The sequence below is a fragment of the Mustela nigripes genome, chromosome 4 (assembly GCF_022355385.1).
Source record: "Mustela nigripes isolate SB6536 chromosome 4, MUSNIG.SB6536, whole genome shotgun sequence".
In the NCBI taxonomy this organism is placed as follows: Eukaryota; Metazoa; Chordata; class Mammalia; order Carnivora; family Mustelidae; genus Mustela; species Mustela nigripes.
Window position 1 is genome coordinate 22,257,348 of NC_081560.1, and position 16,388 is coordinate 22,273,735.

The window sequence follows — 16,388 nt, forward strand, 5'->3', positions numbered from 1 at the left end:
CAGAATGAAAACTATCCATTTCAAGAAAAGAGCTAGCTGACTTGAATAGGGAAGCGCTGTCCGCAAAGAAAGCATGTGGTCCATAGGACATCTGGAACATCCGGGACCCAGGCGCTGGCACCTTTTTGGAGGAGCAACACTGACATGTTTCCTAGATTAAATTAATACTGACATTTCCACTGAGTCTTCTGGGAACAAGTCCATATACGAAATGTGTCCAGAGAATGAGGAGCACAGAAAAAGGGAGAGCGAGAGATGTATTTTATAGTTTATCAAGATGAAGACTGGCATTTTCTCCCTTATTATTAAAGAGCTGGATCAGAAGGACATCCAGAGAGTAATAACAGAGGACGGCGGTGGTGAGAATAAGGAAAAAAGTGACAGAAGTCCCCCTTTCATGATGGAGATTGAAAGCCAATGCAGCCGTGAGATCTGAAGAGCGATTATGGCCTTGGGAGGAACGCTGTTCTATCAACTACGGCAAACTAGGCACTGGGAGAAAGCAGCAGCCCTGGCCCCAGGATGGTGATGGGACCAAATCCAGGAGTTCCTTCAGCTTCCTTCCCTCAAGGCTATATTGAAAGAGCTTCTGATGTCACATTTTTGCAGACTTTACCTCTGGCACAGAAATCCTTCAGCTGCATAAGGTAAGCGTATGGATTTACCCTGGAAACAGGGACGCACACCATACTCTGCGTTCTGAAGTGCAACCGGGCATATTCTGGGGAAGGATGAAATTCGGAGAGTTGAAACTGATGTGGGCAGCTCATAACTGTTTTATGTTTACCACCTATCTATGTGCCCAGCACTATGCTAAGCACTCTACAGGAATCACTCTCTCTGTTCAACGCTCCCATCAACCTCATGAGTATGTAATGACCATTAGCCTAATTTTAGGGTTCAGGCTTAGAGAGGTTAATTTGCTTGCTCAAGATCACAGAGACTGGTAATGCTCTTTTAGAGTAAGCAGCGAGGCAGCAGACCCTCCCATCTCCCTCAACCTTTTTACTCTCAGCACTAGACCAGATAGTCACAAAGGTAAATGACCCCAGCCACGACAAAAAATTTATACAGAATCTCTTAGGGTCCACGCCTCCAGGTTAAGGGTGCCCTAATGTTCTTATGATACATACAAAGTATGTTTCCACAGAGAATTAAAGCACATGCATGCTGCCTCCTTTGGATCCAGCTACGTTCACCTCTTTATGATCAGTACAGAACAGACCTTTCTGCTATCCTGTCTCACTTGGGAGGCCTTGCAGAATAGGAATGTGTGTTCCAATCTCTCATGCAAAAACTCCACCCAGGAATCTTGCTCTCTTATCTGAACTTCGTGTTTCTGTCCTCCTCTATCTATTCTTTTATCCCTTTTGTTAAAAAGATCAAATTAAAAAGAAAAAAGGTATTCCAATGAGCATAGTTGAGATTAAATTAAACTGGAGAAACATACATATTTTTAAGGGTTTTTTGGGGGGGGTGCACCTGGGTGGCTCAGTGGGTTAAGCCTCTGCCTTTGGCTCAGGTCATGATTCCAGGGTCCTGGGATGGAGCCCCGCATTAGGCTCTCTGCTCAGCAGGGAGCCTGCTTCCTCCTCTCTCTCTGCCTGCCTATCTGCTTACTTGTGATCTCTCTCTCTGTGTCAAATAAATAAATAAAATCTTTTTAAAAAAAAGTTTTTTTTAATTGAAGATTTTATTCATTTATTTGAGAGAGAGAGAGACAGACATAGTAAGAGAGAGCACCAGGGAGCCTGAAGCGGGGCTCGATCCCAGGACCCTGGGATCATGACCTGAGCCGAAGGCAGATGCTGAACTCACTGAGCCACCCAGGCACCCCTTTAAAAGTCTTTAATAGGGTCAAAGAAAAGTAGCCAGGTGGAAAGCTGAAGACATTTTCAGTGTGAAGAAAAGGAGAAGACAGAATTTTTTTTCTAAAGGAATTAAAAATTGATTTCCCTTGATTTGGCAGTTGAAATGGGTAGTACAATGCACACTGGGCTTACAGTGCAGCAAGATGGAGAAGGGTCTTTCAGTTGTCGGAAATTAATGCTGATGAGTTTTAAGGGGGACCTTCAGGTAGCAGGGCTGTTGCCAGCGCCAGGTCAGAACAAAGAGGGGCATATTGCACAGCAAAGAAATGAGAAGGGCTGCTCTTTCTGTAGGTATAATGTTAATGCCTTGTAATCAGTTTTCATTTTCAAACAGATCCAGCCCTCTAGCCCATGTCTCTCCATTCAGGGCTTGAGGAAGGTAGCTGTCAGGTCCTAGCCAAGACAGCACAGACAGTGTGGATGGTGTCTGGGTGTCAAACAGTGGAGAAAGATGCCAAACTCTCTGGCATGGCCCAATCAAGGGCTGGAGGAAGAGCCAAAGGGAAGGCACAGTGTGGAGCAGAGGAAATAAATTAGCAACGAACTAGGTCCAGGCAGAAATGTATTTTCCCCAGAGCCCTTTCTACCACCCTGTTTTCTAGTTCCTAGAGACAGGTAGCAGTGCTCAAAGAGCTCTGGCATAAATTGAATGGTGGCAGGAGTGCATGGACAGAAGCTTCTAGGGGGTAAGGAAACAACTCATAAGCTGGTTTACTTCCTTGAGAACATCATCTATTCATCACCCTCAAACAATGTCCCTTGTTCTAAACACCGACACCCTCCCCTCAATCAAATGAAAATAAGAAGACATGTTCATTAATTGCAAAGTGATCTGCTCACTAAAAATACTAAAATGTGATAGCTGATCATCAAATGGTTCTATAATTTCCACCACTGGAGAACCACGACCTATAGGCTCCCAGGCTAGCAAAGGGATGTGTGCGTGTGCACTCATGCAGGCAGAGGGGAGGGCTGATGGACAGGGGAGCACTTGACATCAGAAATCACCACAGGCTCCCTAACAGCCATCAGGGACAACTGTGGCAGATGGGCACCGTGGCTAAGCTAGACAAAAGCAAGTGGCTTCTACCAGGGATGGGGAGAAAGGCCTGACATTCGCAAACTTATTTGTTCAACACTGGGAAACAGTGATCACTCTGTATTTGTGGAGTCACATCGAAAGGAGACAGCATCGCTGAGTGGCATGGAGGTGAACTGCCTAAATTCAAATTCCACTTCTGCCACATTCTGTGTGAACCTGGCCAAGTTACTGAAACTTTCTGTGTCTCACCTTCCCCATACATTATATGAGCAAAATAGTGTTTACCTCATAGGATTATTCTGAGTTTTAAATAAGTTCATGCATGTACAACATTTAGCAGAGTGCTTGCACATAGCAAGCATTATATAAATGTTTATTAAATAAATAAAATTAATAAGACAATGGAATTGAGAGAATGCAAGGTCAATAGTGGGAAAGAAAGCAGATTCCTGGTTTGGAGTACTCCGTAAGGGGAGTGTGCCCCACCCTCATTTTAGTACAAAAAATGAAATTGAAGAAGTTGGGGGAAAAGGGGAAATTAAAATTTCAAAGTGTAAGACCTGAGCCTCCCCAAAATTCTGCATGAACAGAATGGACAGCACGATTTCTTAATCTAGAAAGACGCACCTGGTTTGGTCTAACTACAGGGACAGTGTCTCCTCCAGCAACAATTAGTGTCTCATTCAATTCACTGGGGCAGTATTAAGAGCACTTGCTTCCCATTCCTGGTCCATCTCTGTGATAATGAATAGTCCCCACTTCCCCTGCCCTAGGGAAAGATGGGGCAGAAGGAGAGGAGAACCTTAAATTAGTTAAATGAAAATAAGACTTTAACACTATGTTAATTATACTGGAAGTAAAATTAAGAATAAAAAGAGGCTTTAATTCTTCTGGATTAACTTTAAAATTACTGTAATGGTCACCCCCCCAAACATTTTTTGGAATTTTGATTGAATTTTTTCCAAATATGGAGAAAGGCCTTTCACTAACTGCTAATAATACCACAATAATAAAATATTACATTATAAAGAACAAAACAGATGAACGGAAATAGAAGATACACAAAAAAGACTCTACACAGTCTATTTAAGAATTCTGCATAAAATTACTAAAAACATTTTTCACAGAACTAGAACAAATAATCCTAAAATGTGTATGGAACCACAAAAGACCCCAAACAGCCAAAACAATCTTGAAAGAGAAAAACAGAGCTGGAGGTATCCCAATTCCAGATTTCAAGTTACATTACAAAGCTACAGTAATCAAAACAATATGGTTCGGGCACAAAAACAGACACAAAGATCAGCAGAACAGGATAGAAAGTCCAGAAACAGACCCACGATTATATAGTCAATTAATCTGCAACAAAAGATGCAAGACTATGCAATGAGCAAAACACAGTCTCTTCAAAAAAATGGTGTTGGGAAAACTCTACAGCTACACACAAAAACAAACAAACAAACAAACAAAAAACCAAAGGAGAATCTGGACCACTTTTTTTTTTTTTTAATCATATACAAAAATGAAGTCAAGATGAATTAAAGACCTACATGTGAGACCTGAAACCATAAAAATCCTAGAAGAGGGCACAGGCAGTAATTTATCTGACATGAGCCGTAGCAACATTTTTCTAGAGATGTCTCCTGAGGCAAGGGAAACAAAAGCAAAAATAAACTCCTGGGACTACATAAAAATAAAACGCTTCTGCACAGGGAAGGAGGCAATCAACAAAACTAAAAGACAACCTACTGAATGGGAGAAGATACTTGCAAATGACGTATCTGATAAAGGGTTAGTATCTAAAATATATAAAAAACTTATAAAACTGAACACCCTAAAAACAAATAATCCAGTTAAAAATGGGATAAGACATGAACTGACATTTCTCCAAAGACGACACCCAGATGGCCAAAAGACATATGAAAAGATGCACAACACCACTCATCACCAGGGAAATGCAAATCAAAGCCACATTGAGATATCACCTCACCCTGGTCAGAATGGCCAAAACCCAAAACACAAGAAACAACAAACATTGGTGAGGGATGTGGAGAAAAAGGAACCCTCTTGCCCTGTTGGTGGGAATGCAAACTGGTGCAGCCACTGTGGAAAACAGTATGGAGGTTCCTCTAAAAGTCAAAAATAGGACTATCCTATGACCCAGCTATTTAACTACTGGTTATTTACACAAAGAATACAAAAATACTAATACAAAGGGATACATGCACCCTGAGGTTTATAGCAGCACTATTTACAATAGCCAAATTATGGAAGCAGCCCAAGTGTCCATCCATAGATGAATGAGTAATACACAATGGAATATTATTCAGCCACAAAAAAGAATGAAATCTTGCCATTTGCAAGATAGAGAGTAATAAGCCAGAAAAACAAATAAGTGAAATAAGCCAGAAAGACAAATACTATATGATTTCGCTCATATGTGGAATTTAAGAAACAAAAGAAATGAATAAAGGAAAATAAAGGCAAGACGCCTGACTGGCTCAGTTGGTAGCGTTTGTGATTTCTGATCTCAGGGTTGTGAGTTTGAGCCCCATGTTAGGTGTGGAGCATAAAGAATAAATAAATAAATAAATAAAAGAATAAATAAATAATAAAATAAATAAAATAAAATAAATAAAAAAGCAAACAAATAGACAAACAAAGGCAGGGTAGGGGGAGGAGAGACAAATCAAGAAGCAAGACTCTTAACTAGTTGAGAGCAAACTGATGGGTACCAGAGGGGAGGGGGGTGGGGGGGTTGAGGAAGGTGAAGGGGATTAAGAGTAAGTACACTTATAAGGATGTGCACTGAGTAATATACAGAATTGCTGAATCATTGTATTGTACACCTGACACTAATAGAACACTGTATGTTAACTATACTGGAATTAAAATAAAAAACTGAAAAAAAAGAAAGAGAATTCTACATATGTTAAAAATGACATCTCAAATTAATTTAGAAAGGATGGATTTCAAACATTTTGTGGAATAAATGGTACTGGAAGAGATTATGCAGGGGAAAAGAATCAATTCAGATTCCTACTTAATATCATATTCCAAAACAAATTCCGGATATTTTACAGCATTTTTTTTAACCCCCCCCTTTTTTTAAGACTTATATATTTGTCTGAGAGAGAGAGAGAGAGCACAAGCAGGGAGAGTTGGCAGGCAGAGGGAGAAGCAGGCTCCCTACTAAGCAGGGAGCCCAATGCACGACTCCATCCCAGAACCCTAGGATCATGACCTGAGCGGAAGGCAGAAGCGTAACTGACCGAGCCATCCAGGTGTCCCTATTTTACAGTATTTAAAATAAAACATGAGACCACAGAAGAACTGCCATATAGATATTTATCTGATATGGAGCCTCCATAAATGTAAAGGCAAAAGACAATAATTATGGAAATAAAAATGAAGTAACAAAAGTAAAATACAAATAAACTGAAGAAAAAAAAACCCTATTTCCAACATATATAATTAAGGGGGTTATAGCTTTAAAATAGGATACTTTCTTAGCAGCTCTGTTAAGAGGTTTAATGGGACAACAACTGAAGTAGATGATTCCCATTATCTTCATTGATTATGAACTATCTGTTTAGTCCCTCCCACCCCCTCACCTAGCTTTTGGGAATAAAAGACAGCTGCATGAATATGCAATAAGATCTCAGACATAACAGCACCTCAAAGAGGTGGCCAAGGGTCAATACAGTTCCAATTTTTTTTTAAAGATTTTACTTATTTATTGGACAGAGAGAGACACACACAGAGAGAGAGCACAAGCAGTGGGAGTGGGAGAAAAGAAGTGGGCTTCCTCAGAGCAGGGAGTCTGATGTGGGACTCAATCCCATGCCCTTGGGGTGATGACCTGAGCCAAAGGCAGACACAACGACTGAGCCACCCAGGTGCTCTATAGTTCCTATTTTTAATTATTCTTGCCGTAATAGGAAGGAAGAAAAAAGATATGTAGATCTGGTTGCCCGAAGATTGCTAACCATGGGTGTCGAGGTCAGGTGAGGGGTGACTCAGGGTCACAGGGCCTGCCTTACAAGACTGCATCACCTTTTATACTAGGGTGTTGGGGTGAGGGGTGGGGAGGCAAGAAACGACTGTGAGAAAAGAAAAGCAAGGAATAGACAAGATGTAAAGGAAGGCACTCATGGAGAGGCCTTCCCTAGTCTTAGGCAATTCTACCTGCACTTCAATAAAAAGAAAGGCACCTGTGAAAGCTTTCAATTGAACCAAATCATGAAATTCCATCCTAAGAGACCAAAGACCCATTTAGTGCTATCAAAAAAGGGAAAGCATACGTGAAATAAAATAAAACCAGTGCTTGAGTGTTGGCAGGAGCAGAGTTCAGACAAAAGAAGACATGTTTGGGGAGCAAGGTCTCTGTCGATTCTGCCTTGGTGACCCAACAATCAAACTTCTGGTGTGCATGCCTGGGTCGTTATCTTCCACTCCCAAAACTGTCCTCTCTCTCCCATTACCATACTCTCTCAAGTGCCACACACAATGGTTCTCCATCCCAGAAGAAGCAGAAACTTCTCTCCTTCAGGCCTAAACAATATCCAGACTGCTCTCAGAAAAGTTGTCTGCTAATAGGATTTTTTATTTAAATCATACTTTGGAATCTGGGGTGTATTTCTTTTTCCCCAGTAGTGGCATTTCCAAATAGCACCTTGTTCCTCTACCATCTGGTTCTTCCTGGTAATACTCTTCCTGTTAATAAACTTGGTCTACTGGCAGACACCATAAGGCTGTCATCACAGAAGTGACAAACTCTGGCAATAGGACACACTCTGAAAGAATGAAGGGAATTCCGTAAGTCTACCCAGATACCAAATCAGCTATGTACATGGGAGAGATCTGGTTCCAGCCCCACAGTAAACTCTACAGCACTCTGGGTAAAAATGTCAGAAGACAGAAGGAGCATCAGAATTATCTGGATCACATCCAATATTAGATTCATTCTCTGGACTCCCAAAGGGAGAGATGAAATGACTGACCGTGGCCTAAAACTGCTGGGGTAAGGCGCAACTCAACCGCCCAGTCTGATAGAGAAACGCTGCTCCAAAAAAGTGCTAACTCCAACTCTCACATCTTAGTTAGGCACATGTTGGCAGTCACACACTGGGGACGGCCTTCTTTGGGAACAGCTGGCTTTTAGGATGCAGACCAGAATATTCTCTTACCACCAACACAATCAACTACATGAAATCAACACAATTGATTACATACCCCAAGGCTACGGAGAAGAGGAAGCTTCCGGGAATCAGTGATAGTGGGTGTGGTTCAGCTTTACTGTATGGCGGAATGGGTCCACTGGGCCAGAGACCCCCAGGGTCCTTATACTTACCTATAAATTCAGTCTGAGAAGGTGAGACTAAGGAGGAGCCAGAACTATAAAGCTGTCTATTCTCCTAAACCCCGACAGGTCGACAGGTCGGTCAAGACCATTAGAAGGGATAACAATCTCCTATCAAACTCACACAGATAAGTATTTGGAGCTTTCCACAGGAAAAAACAGTAATCTGCACTTCAGAAGAGCATCACAGAGCCAGATACCCTAGCTGTTCAAGGTAGATCAGGACTCAGAAGAGGAACAGCATAAAGTAAGGAAGTAGGGGTAGGATTCTAGCTAAAGAGGGAGGTTTTTCGTTCCATCTACCTATGGTCCATTTTATCCCGAACACACGTGGCTGTAAGATGCCCTTTAACCTGCAGATCAAGTCTATCTCTGTCAGGGTGAGTTCATGGAAGCCCCCAAACCTACAGAAAAAGCAGGCTGTAGCTGCAGTGTTTGATTTCTTGGCTTGTTTGTTTGTGTGTTTGTTTTTCAGAAGATGATTCTCAGGAGCCACAGGGGCTCTTTACATTTCCTGTGTTATTCTCTGGGTGAGAGACACAAGTACTTTCCTCTTCTCACTCCCAAAGGAGGACACAGCTTTGGGTCTTTCTTCAAAGACTTTTCCAAGTAACTTTGTTCACTTATAACAGATCTATCCTTTAAAAAGCGGCAGGAACTTTTCTCTCAGCCACTGATATCATTAAGTAACTTTCCATCTAAATAAGACCACTATTATTTATCCTCTTTTCAAGACTAAAAAGAAATCTCCAAAAACCATGGAGTACTTAACTTGTCCTACTTAACCTAATTATACATATAATTTTTATTATTTATTTATTTATTTATTTATTTATAAAATGTGTATTTTAAAAGTTTTAATGAACAGTCCCAGAGTGTCACAGAACAGGGCTGGTCCTTCTCTTTGACCCAGACTTCTGCGGCACTTCCCCGGGCAGCCCAGGTCTGGGTAACTGACTTCCAGAGCCTGCTGAAATAGATCCAAAGAGCTGGGCTGAAGCTGTAAATTTTGCCACCATATTTCTATGAACTTTATCCCTTTTGTTTCAGGCAGTCACCAATACCCAGGAAGTCAAAATCCTGGGGAAGAAGGGCAGTGTGGTGGCGTGTTATTGGCTAAATGCGAGAGGTCCCTGGTGAGGTCCCATTTAACAGGAGGCAGACTCCAGGGCACAAACCAGAAAAGCGCCTTCATCACAGCCTGAGGGCTGACCCTGTGTGAGTTGCTGGGGCCTTTCTTGAGATAGAACATTCTAACTTACCACAATGTACCGCCCATGGGAGGGTCTCTGCTATTGCAAAGGATACTGATCTACCCCATGGGAGAGTAAAGGACAAAATGCGCCCCGTAGCTAATTTTAAAGTACCTCTCAGTCCTATCACAGCAAAATACTTTTCAAATAAGCAATTCAATTAGATAGCCATTATCATGGCATCCCCCCCCCCACCGCCCCAGAAAACCCCAAGTCTCCTACTCATGAAAAGAATCAGAGACTCCTAGAATTTCACTAGGCCTCAATTGCCTTATCAATAAAGAAAACTCAAATCAAAGCTCAACCTCTTTCTGAAGGGTCTGCTGTCAGTCATGTCATGAAGGTTTAAGTGGAAACAGGGAATATATTCAATAAAATATTTATGTTCTCTTACCATTAGCATCTTGGACTCCAGTAAGTGCTCCGACAGCTGCTGCGGTTTCCCCAGACAGGACGATCTGTCCCCCGCCTTGCAAGGTGGCCTCGGCCAGTGTGGCGACAGCATGGGCGGCGGCTTCACTGTGGGCACAGGAACAGCAGAGAGGGGGGGTGTGTAAGTTGAATAAAGGCAAAGCGCTGCACCAAGAGAAACCATCTTCCCAACCCTCCTTGGACTCCTCTATGGACTCAGTGGGTCCGAGCCTACCAGTGAAGACAGGAGTCCTGTGCTGCTGGATAGAGCCAGAGGAAATTTTTATTTTATTTTACAAGTAGGCACAGAGAGAAAGAGAGAGAGAGAGAGAGAGAGAGAGAGAGAGAGGAGGAAGCAGGCTCCCTGCAGAGCAGAGAGCCCGATGCGGGACTTGATCCCAGAACTCTGAGATCATGACCTGAGCCGAAGGCAGAGGCTTAACCCACTGAGCCACCCAGGCGCCCCAGAGGAAATTTTTAAATGAGAAGAGTAATAGCCAGAGAACCCCCACATCTTGCAGATCTATAGAGCTAATGTGAGATATCCTTCATATCTAAGAAATGGGTGTTTGAGGACGGAAGGCACTCATTACCAGTCTCTTCTTTATCAACACTGGTTGAGTGCTTGCCAGGCAGAGTGGGATCTCTGACCCACACTGACAAGGCAAAAGCCCTTTTGGTTGGCAATCACAAGGTTTTCTGGTTCTGTCTTCTCTTTATGGTAACACTAGGCAGATTATCTACAACTGCCCTTTGGTGGCAGAGGATGGACAGTAACATGAGGAGTCAACCTGAACTATTTAATTAATATTAAATAATAACAATGTAGTTCATATCTATGACTTCAAATACACAGTAATGGCTAACTGAGGCCCTAACATCCTGCAAAGTCTAGCTTTTCTCTTCATCTCAGGGTACACGTGGGCAGTGCTAAATTATTAAGGCTTGAAATTTTAAATGATGACATAAGCCCAAACTCCTAGCTTCTAGAAACACACTGAAACCAAAAAATCTCCCTTCATTGCAAAGCAAACACTTAGTAAAATAGAAAGATACTAGCCATCTCTTTATAGTGAGCATTATTCTAGCAATTTGTATCCTATTTTTCTTTCTTTTCCTTGCTATATGCTTTTCCGAAATGCACAAATACCATTTTTATTGATTCTATGATGCTACAAACTAGAAAATGCATCATTATTTTATGTGCCAGCAAGAAAGGAAGGAAAATGCCTGATAACTGTTAAGACTGGAGTATCCACATTTCAGAGATGTTAAAATTTGAAAGAAGCAGAAATTCAGCACCTCTTCTGGGAAAATATCAGCTCCCACTTTGCTACTGAAGGAGCATCAAACATGGGCATGGAGTAGAGGGGGGTGTCATCCAGTTCTGTAGAGGTGGGCAAAGTCCTGGGTTTGACACCGAAAAAGCCAATTGATCCAGCTTTGCCCTGAAGCTGCAGGCCCCAACTCTGGCAGGCACCTTACAGTCACGAGCTGTAGGTGCGACTGCGGGGAAGAGGGGCCCTGGACCAGTTAGGGCAGACATGTCCTGACTGTGGGCAAAGCAACACGTACCACACTCAACAGCGACGCTTTCATTTAAGGTCAGCAGACAAGTAAAGCAACGGACATGATCACTTCCCTGGGGGGAAATGCAAGGATTCTAGGAAGCAGTAAAAGAAACCCAGTGGACAGGAAAGTCCCAGTAAGTAGAAAATTCTCTTTCTTACTAATTTGCTTTGCTTTTTAGTTTTGATGTCTCTGCATTCAAAACTTATTTTTTTTCTGCTACTAAAATACATGTAGCTGACGTGTTAGTTTCATTAAATATAAAAGAAACTTAAAAAATGTCATACAGAGATAAGTTATCTCCTTCTACTATTAAACACAATGGCTAATAGTTGGGATCATCCCGCAGTTTTATAGGCTGCTTTTTTTCACCTAACACTGTATTTCCTCGTGTAAATGCTCTCTGACATTTATTCAAAATAATAAATGCAAAATTGCTGACACCCCTCCCCCACTTTCCCCTAGTCATTCATCTGTGGCAACTTTTAAGTTCCAGGTTTCCTCTTAGTTCAAAGTCATAATTATGTATTTCAAATATGTTTGCTTCCTTCATAAATATTTGGGGGTATAATTCAGGCTAAGCAAAAAAAACCTCAATAGTCCTGTAGTGTACATGCAGCCCATGTGCGAGCTAAGATCACCCTCCATGCCTAAATATACTTCTTGGTGATCTGAGGCCTACAGCCAGTCACTGCATGATATCTGTAATATGAATTTACAACTAAAAAGGACCTTTGATCTGGAATTGCTACTAAGGTTATTCTTCACATTTTACATGGTAGAGTTTAATTTTAAAGTCCTTCAAAAATCTTTATTAGACGGCACTTGGGTGGCTCAGCTGCTTGGGCAACTATCTTTGGCTCAGGTCATGATCCTGGGGTCCCGGGATCGAGTCCCACATTGGGCTTCCTGCTGGGTGGGGAGTCTGTTTCTCCCTCTGACCCTCCCACGTCTTGTGTTCTCTCTTTCTCTCACATTCTCTCTCTCTCTCAAAAAAACAAAACAAGGGTGCCTGGGTGGCTCAGTGGGTGAAGCATCTGCCTTCGGCTCAGGTCATGATCTCAGGGTCCTGGGATTGAATCCTGCATGGGGCTCTCTGCTCAGCGGGGAGCCTACTTCCTCCTCTCTCTCTGCCTGCCTCTCCTACTTGTGATTTCTCTGTGTGTGTCAAATAAATAAAAATCTTTAAAAAAAAAATCTTTATTAGAGATCATAAAATTAGTGATTTCGTGTCTAGATCCTTAATCTTTATATATATATTTTTAAAGAATCTGTTTCTAAGAAAATTTTACAGTACTCAGTTGTCACTGATTCATGACAAAAATATTTCACACTCTGGCCTTTGACATCACGGAGAGCTGAAAAGTCCATTCTTTAAGCTGTGGCAGCGCGGTATTTTAGAGAAGGAAGCTGTAAATGAGAATTGTTTATATGGAAATATGAGCTTTGTTTACAGGTTACCTCAGCAACTACGCCATTCTCCACAATTTTTATCACAATTTGTTTAATCGCATTTCTGTGACCATCAGGTGTCCTGCCCGTCCTGGAGCCCCTGCACACGTGCCTGCAGTGTGGAGTTTCACGGGCGACGGAGGGAGGAGAGCCCCGCGGACTGGAAGCACACCAGTTCCCAGTCAGACCTATTTTACTACGTCTGAAGCTCCACATATCTGAAGTCATTTTCTTTAACACCTTTCTAAAATACGTTTGGTAGAAGAAAGGAAGGGAACCAGCCCAAGCCGGTGCAATCCGGGACCAGAGAGGTGTGAGGGGGAGAACGAGCTCGCAGGCTGGTGAGGTTAGTTATTTCATCCCGGGGCAGGGGCCAGAGGCAAAACAGTGATGGAGGGATCCTTCCCACGGGGCAGGAAGAGAGTTCCGTTGGCCAAGAGGCCTTCATTTCCAAATGAACTCTAACCACCAACACTAGATTGGATGGGAGTGAGCCAACTAGACTGCTAGGAAAAGATGTCCTTTACTTACAAGGTGAAGACGGACAAAAAAGTCGCTTAAGCTACTCCCTCACAGGATTTTGACAAAACTAAGTTTCTAAACCAGAGTTGCAAATGCAAAGTTTTCATCAGCTTCTTCTCTGCAAGTGTCCAGCCTTCATCCCCAGGAGAAAACAGCAGCTGTGGGCCCCTGCCCTCCATCTCCAGAGAGGATTTCTTTTTTTTTTTTTTTTTTTTTTTTAAAGATTTTTTTTTTTTACAGAGAGAAATCACAAGTAGACAGAGAGGCAGCCAGAGAGAGAGAGAGAGGGAAGCAGGCTCCCTGCTGAGCAGAGAGCCCGATGCGGGACTCGATCCCAGGATCCTGAGATCATGACCTGAGCCGAAGGCAGCGGCTTAATCCACTGAGCCACCCAGGCGCCCCTCCAGAGAGGATTTCTAATCTAGGTCATCCATCCCTATCCATCCCTATCCATCCCATTGTACTAGACAAATAAGTACCTGTCCATACATGACAGCCATATTTTATTTTAATAATATCTCTAATTTTAAGTCAATAGTACTTTCATTAAAAAAAAAAAACAAAAACAGTAAACTTTTCTTTAAAGATAAGCTTCACTTCTTTTTTTAAGCCAAATGTCTTCACAGCAAAAGAACAGCAACCCTGAGTTCCCTGAGAAGCAAACTCAAAGCCTTTCCTTCCCCATAGCGCCAAGTCGCAGAACAATACACAGTAGACACACAAGTAATAATTGTCTCGGTGTTGACAATGCAGTGCAAATTCCTAGTAGGGCAAATGTAGACTCAGTCTATAAATACTTACCATGCATCTGTATATGAAAGGGCTGTGCTGACTTTAGAACAATTTTTTTTTTTTTTTTTTTTTTTTTTTTTTAAAAGCAGGCTCCATGCCCAGTGTGGGGACCCTGCAATTAAGAGTTGTGTGCTCTTCTGACTGAGCCAGCCAGGCAACCCAGGGCCATACTGATTTAAATGGACTTAAGAGGGAATATAATCTAGGACAGCTTAACCAACAAACTGAAACTTCAAATTAATTTTTATATCACAACAACCAAAAGATGATTTCATTTTCTTTCCCTCTGGTTGCTCAGCTGAATACTTTAGGTTTTTTGAGCTGTCGTGTTCCACACCTCATTTGTTCATTTTGATTTTCTCCCCCATCTCCTTCCGAAAAGTGCTAATTTATTATGTATTTTGAAAATAATTAAAATTAACTAATTTCCAGATTTTTCTTAATGACCATTTCTCCTTACCCTCTTTGTGTCATTTCTAACGCCAGGATGGGCCAAAGGCTGTTTGAGGCCAGGGCCCTTGTTCTGACTTGCTACACAAAACTCTTTTAACAGCGTTGTTGAAAAACAGGTCTGTCCTGCATCTGTCCTGACCCCCCTTTCCCCTCCAGCAGATGAAGGAGCCCCTCTGCCTTCTTACTCCCCACCTGCCGCACCACGCGGCTTGCCTCGCCCTCCTCGCTCTGCGCCCACATCTGCTGTTTACAGCGCAGCACAGGGGCAGGTGATTATTAAAGGAGCCTGCTTGTTCCATCTGCACCTGAAACAGGCTAGAAGGAAGCAGCTCTACGAAATCGCTTTGTTACCATGGGAACAAAGACCGGATTTCTCAGTGTAGTTTTCACTTCCAGCAACACAATCTGCAGCGAGGCTGGGAGTACTGTCTCATCCCACAAAGAAGCAAACACCAGGGGAGTCTGCGTCTCAAGTCCAAACCTCTTGGCATTAGACAGTGGGTGACCTCGCCTGGAACCAGAAAGCCCCCTAGTAGCAGGTGACAGTCTAGTCTTGGCCACCAGGCCTGGTTTCTTCACCCTGAGCAGAGGCTGCAACACACCATCCCCCAACACTCATCGGGGCGCTGAACTCTCTGATTGCAAACAGATTTCAACATCTCTACTCCTCCTCCTTGCCACAGTGAACTGCCTTCTCCTTCCTTTGGAGTAAACACTACAGCCACCTCAGCTGCAACTGAGTTTGTTAACAAGCCCTCGGGGAAACCATTACTCTCCTTGTCCTTACACTGAAGGGAGCCAGAATGTGCCTCATATTTTCCACTATGTACAGGGTTCCCAGGACACTCACACTTCATTGGAATATCCAAGGTGCTGGTTCAGTGAAGTCAAGTTTTGCTGGTCTTTAATGGTGGCCCGTTAGGCTCCATGCCACAGTGAGGGGTTACCAGACCAGAGGGAGGTTTTCACTTTGGCCATGACTTTTAGGCAGTTTCTCTGTGTGTCCTCTCTCAAAGGATGGAGTGGGGTTGGGCCAAAGTGCAAGGGGTCAAATAAGACTTTCATGTTACTGAAAAGCCACATGGTTCAATGGGCTAAGAAAAAAGTTTCAATCCCAGGTCACTCGGGGACTCAGTGAGGACCCCTGGGAGCTGTGTGTGTTCCATACCTAATCAACCACACTCTGGCCACATTCCCTTCAAATTCAATCACTTTATCTTCACTCTCACCACTTTAGTTTCCAAACCTTTAACAAGGCACACCTGGCCTGCCTCTTCTTAACTGGCCTTCTATTTCTAATCTCTTCTCATTGTAAGGAATTCTGAATAGACAAAATTTAAAATGAAATTTAAATGGTAACTCTAATTCCTTTCTTTTTTTAGAAGGGGGAGCAGAGAGAGAGAATCTTAAGCAGGCTCCTTGCCTAGTGCGGACCTCCAACCCACAACCCTGAGATCATGACCCGAGTGAAAATCGAGAGCGGGACACCAACTGAACCACCCAAGAGCCCCAATAGCTCTAATTCTTGAAGTGCTCAGTACAGGTGGGACACCGGATCAGAGTTTTGTATATACCATCTCTGTATTTTTTCAATTCTGTATGATTAAAATTATCCTTATGATGAGGAAACCAAGATCAAATGGCTAATAAGTGGCAGTTTA

The 16,388-nt window shown here is 42.7% G+C and overlaps 1 protein-coding gene across 9 annotated transcripts in view; it reads right to left on the reverse strand.

Moving 5' to 3' along the window:
- Positions 1 to 16,388, reverse strand: part of NRF1 (nuclear respiratory factor 1) — a 151,396-nt gene that overhangs the window by 21,123 nt on the left and 113,885 nt on the right. For 7 of the 9 annotated variants that reach the window (XM_059396412.1, XM_059396417.1, XM_059396411.1 and 4 more), the window contains one exon: positions 9,923 to 10,047. In XM_059396412.1, the coding sequence (XP_059252395.1) occupies positions 9,923 to 10,047 (125 nt within the window). Of the gene's footprint in view, positions 1 to 3,540; positions 3,683 to 9,922; positions 10,048 to 16,388 lie in introns of all 9 variants that reach the window. The other 2 variants (XR_009403752.1, XR_009403753.1) reach the window with 1 other exon arrangement.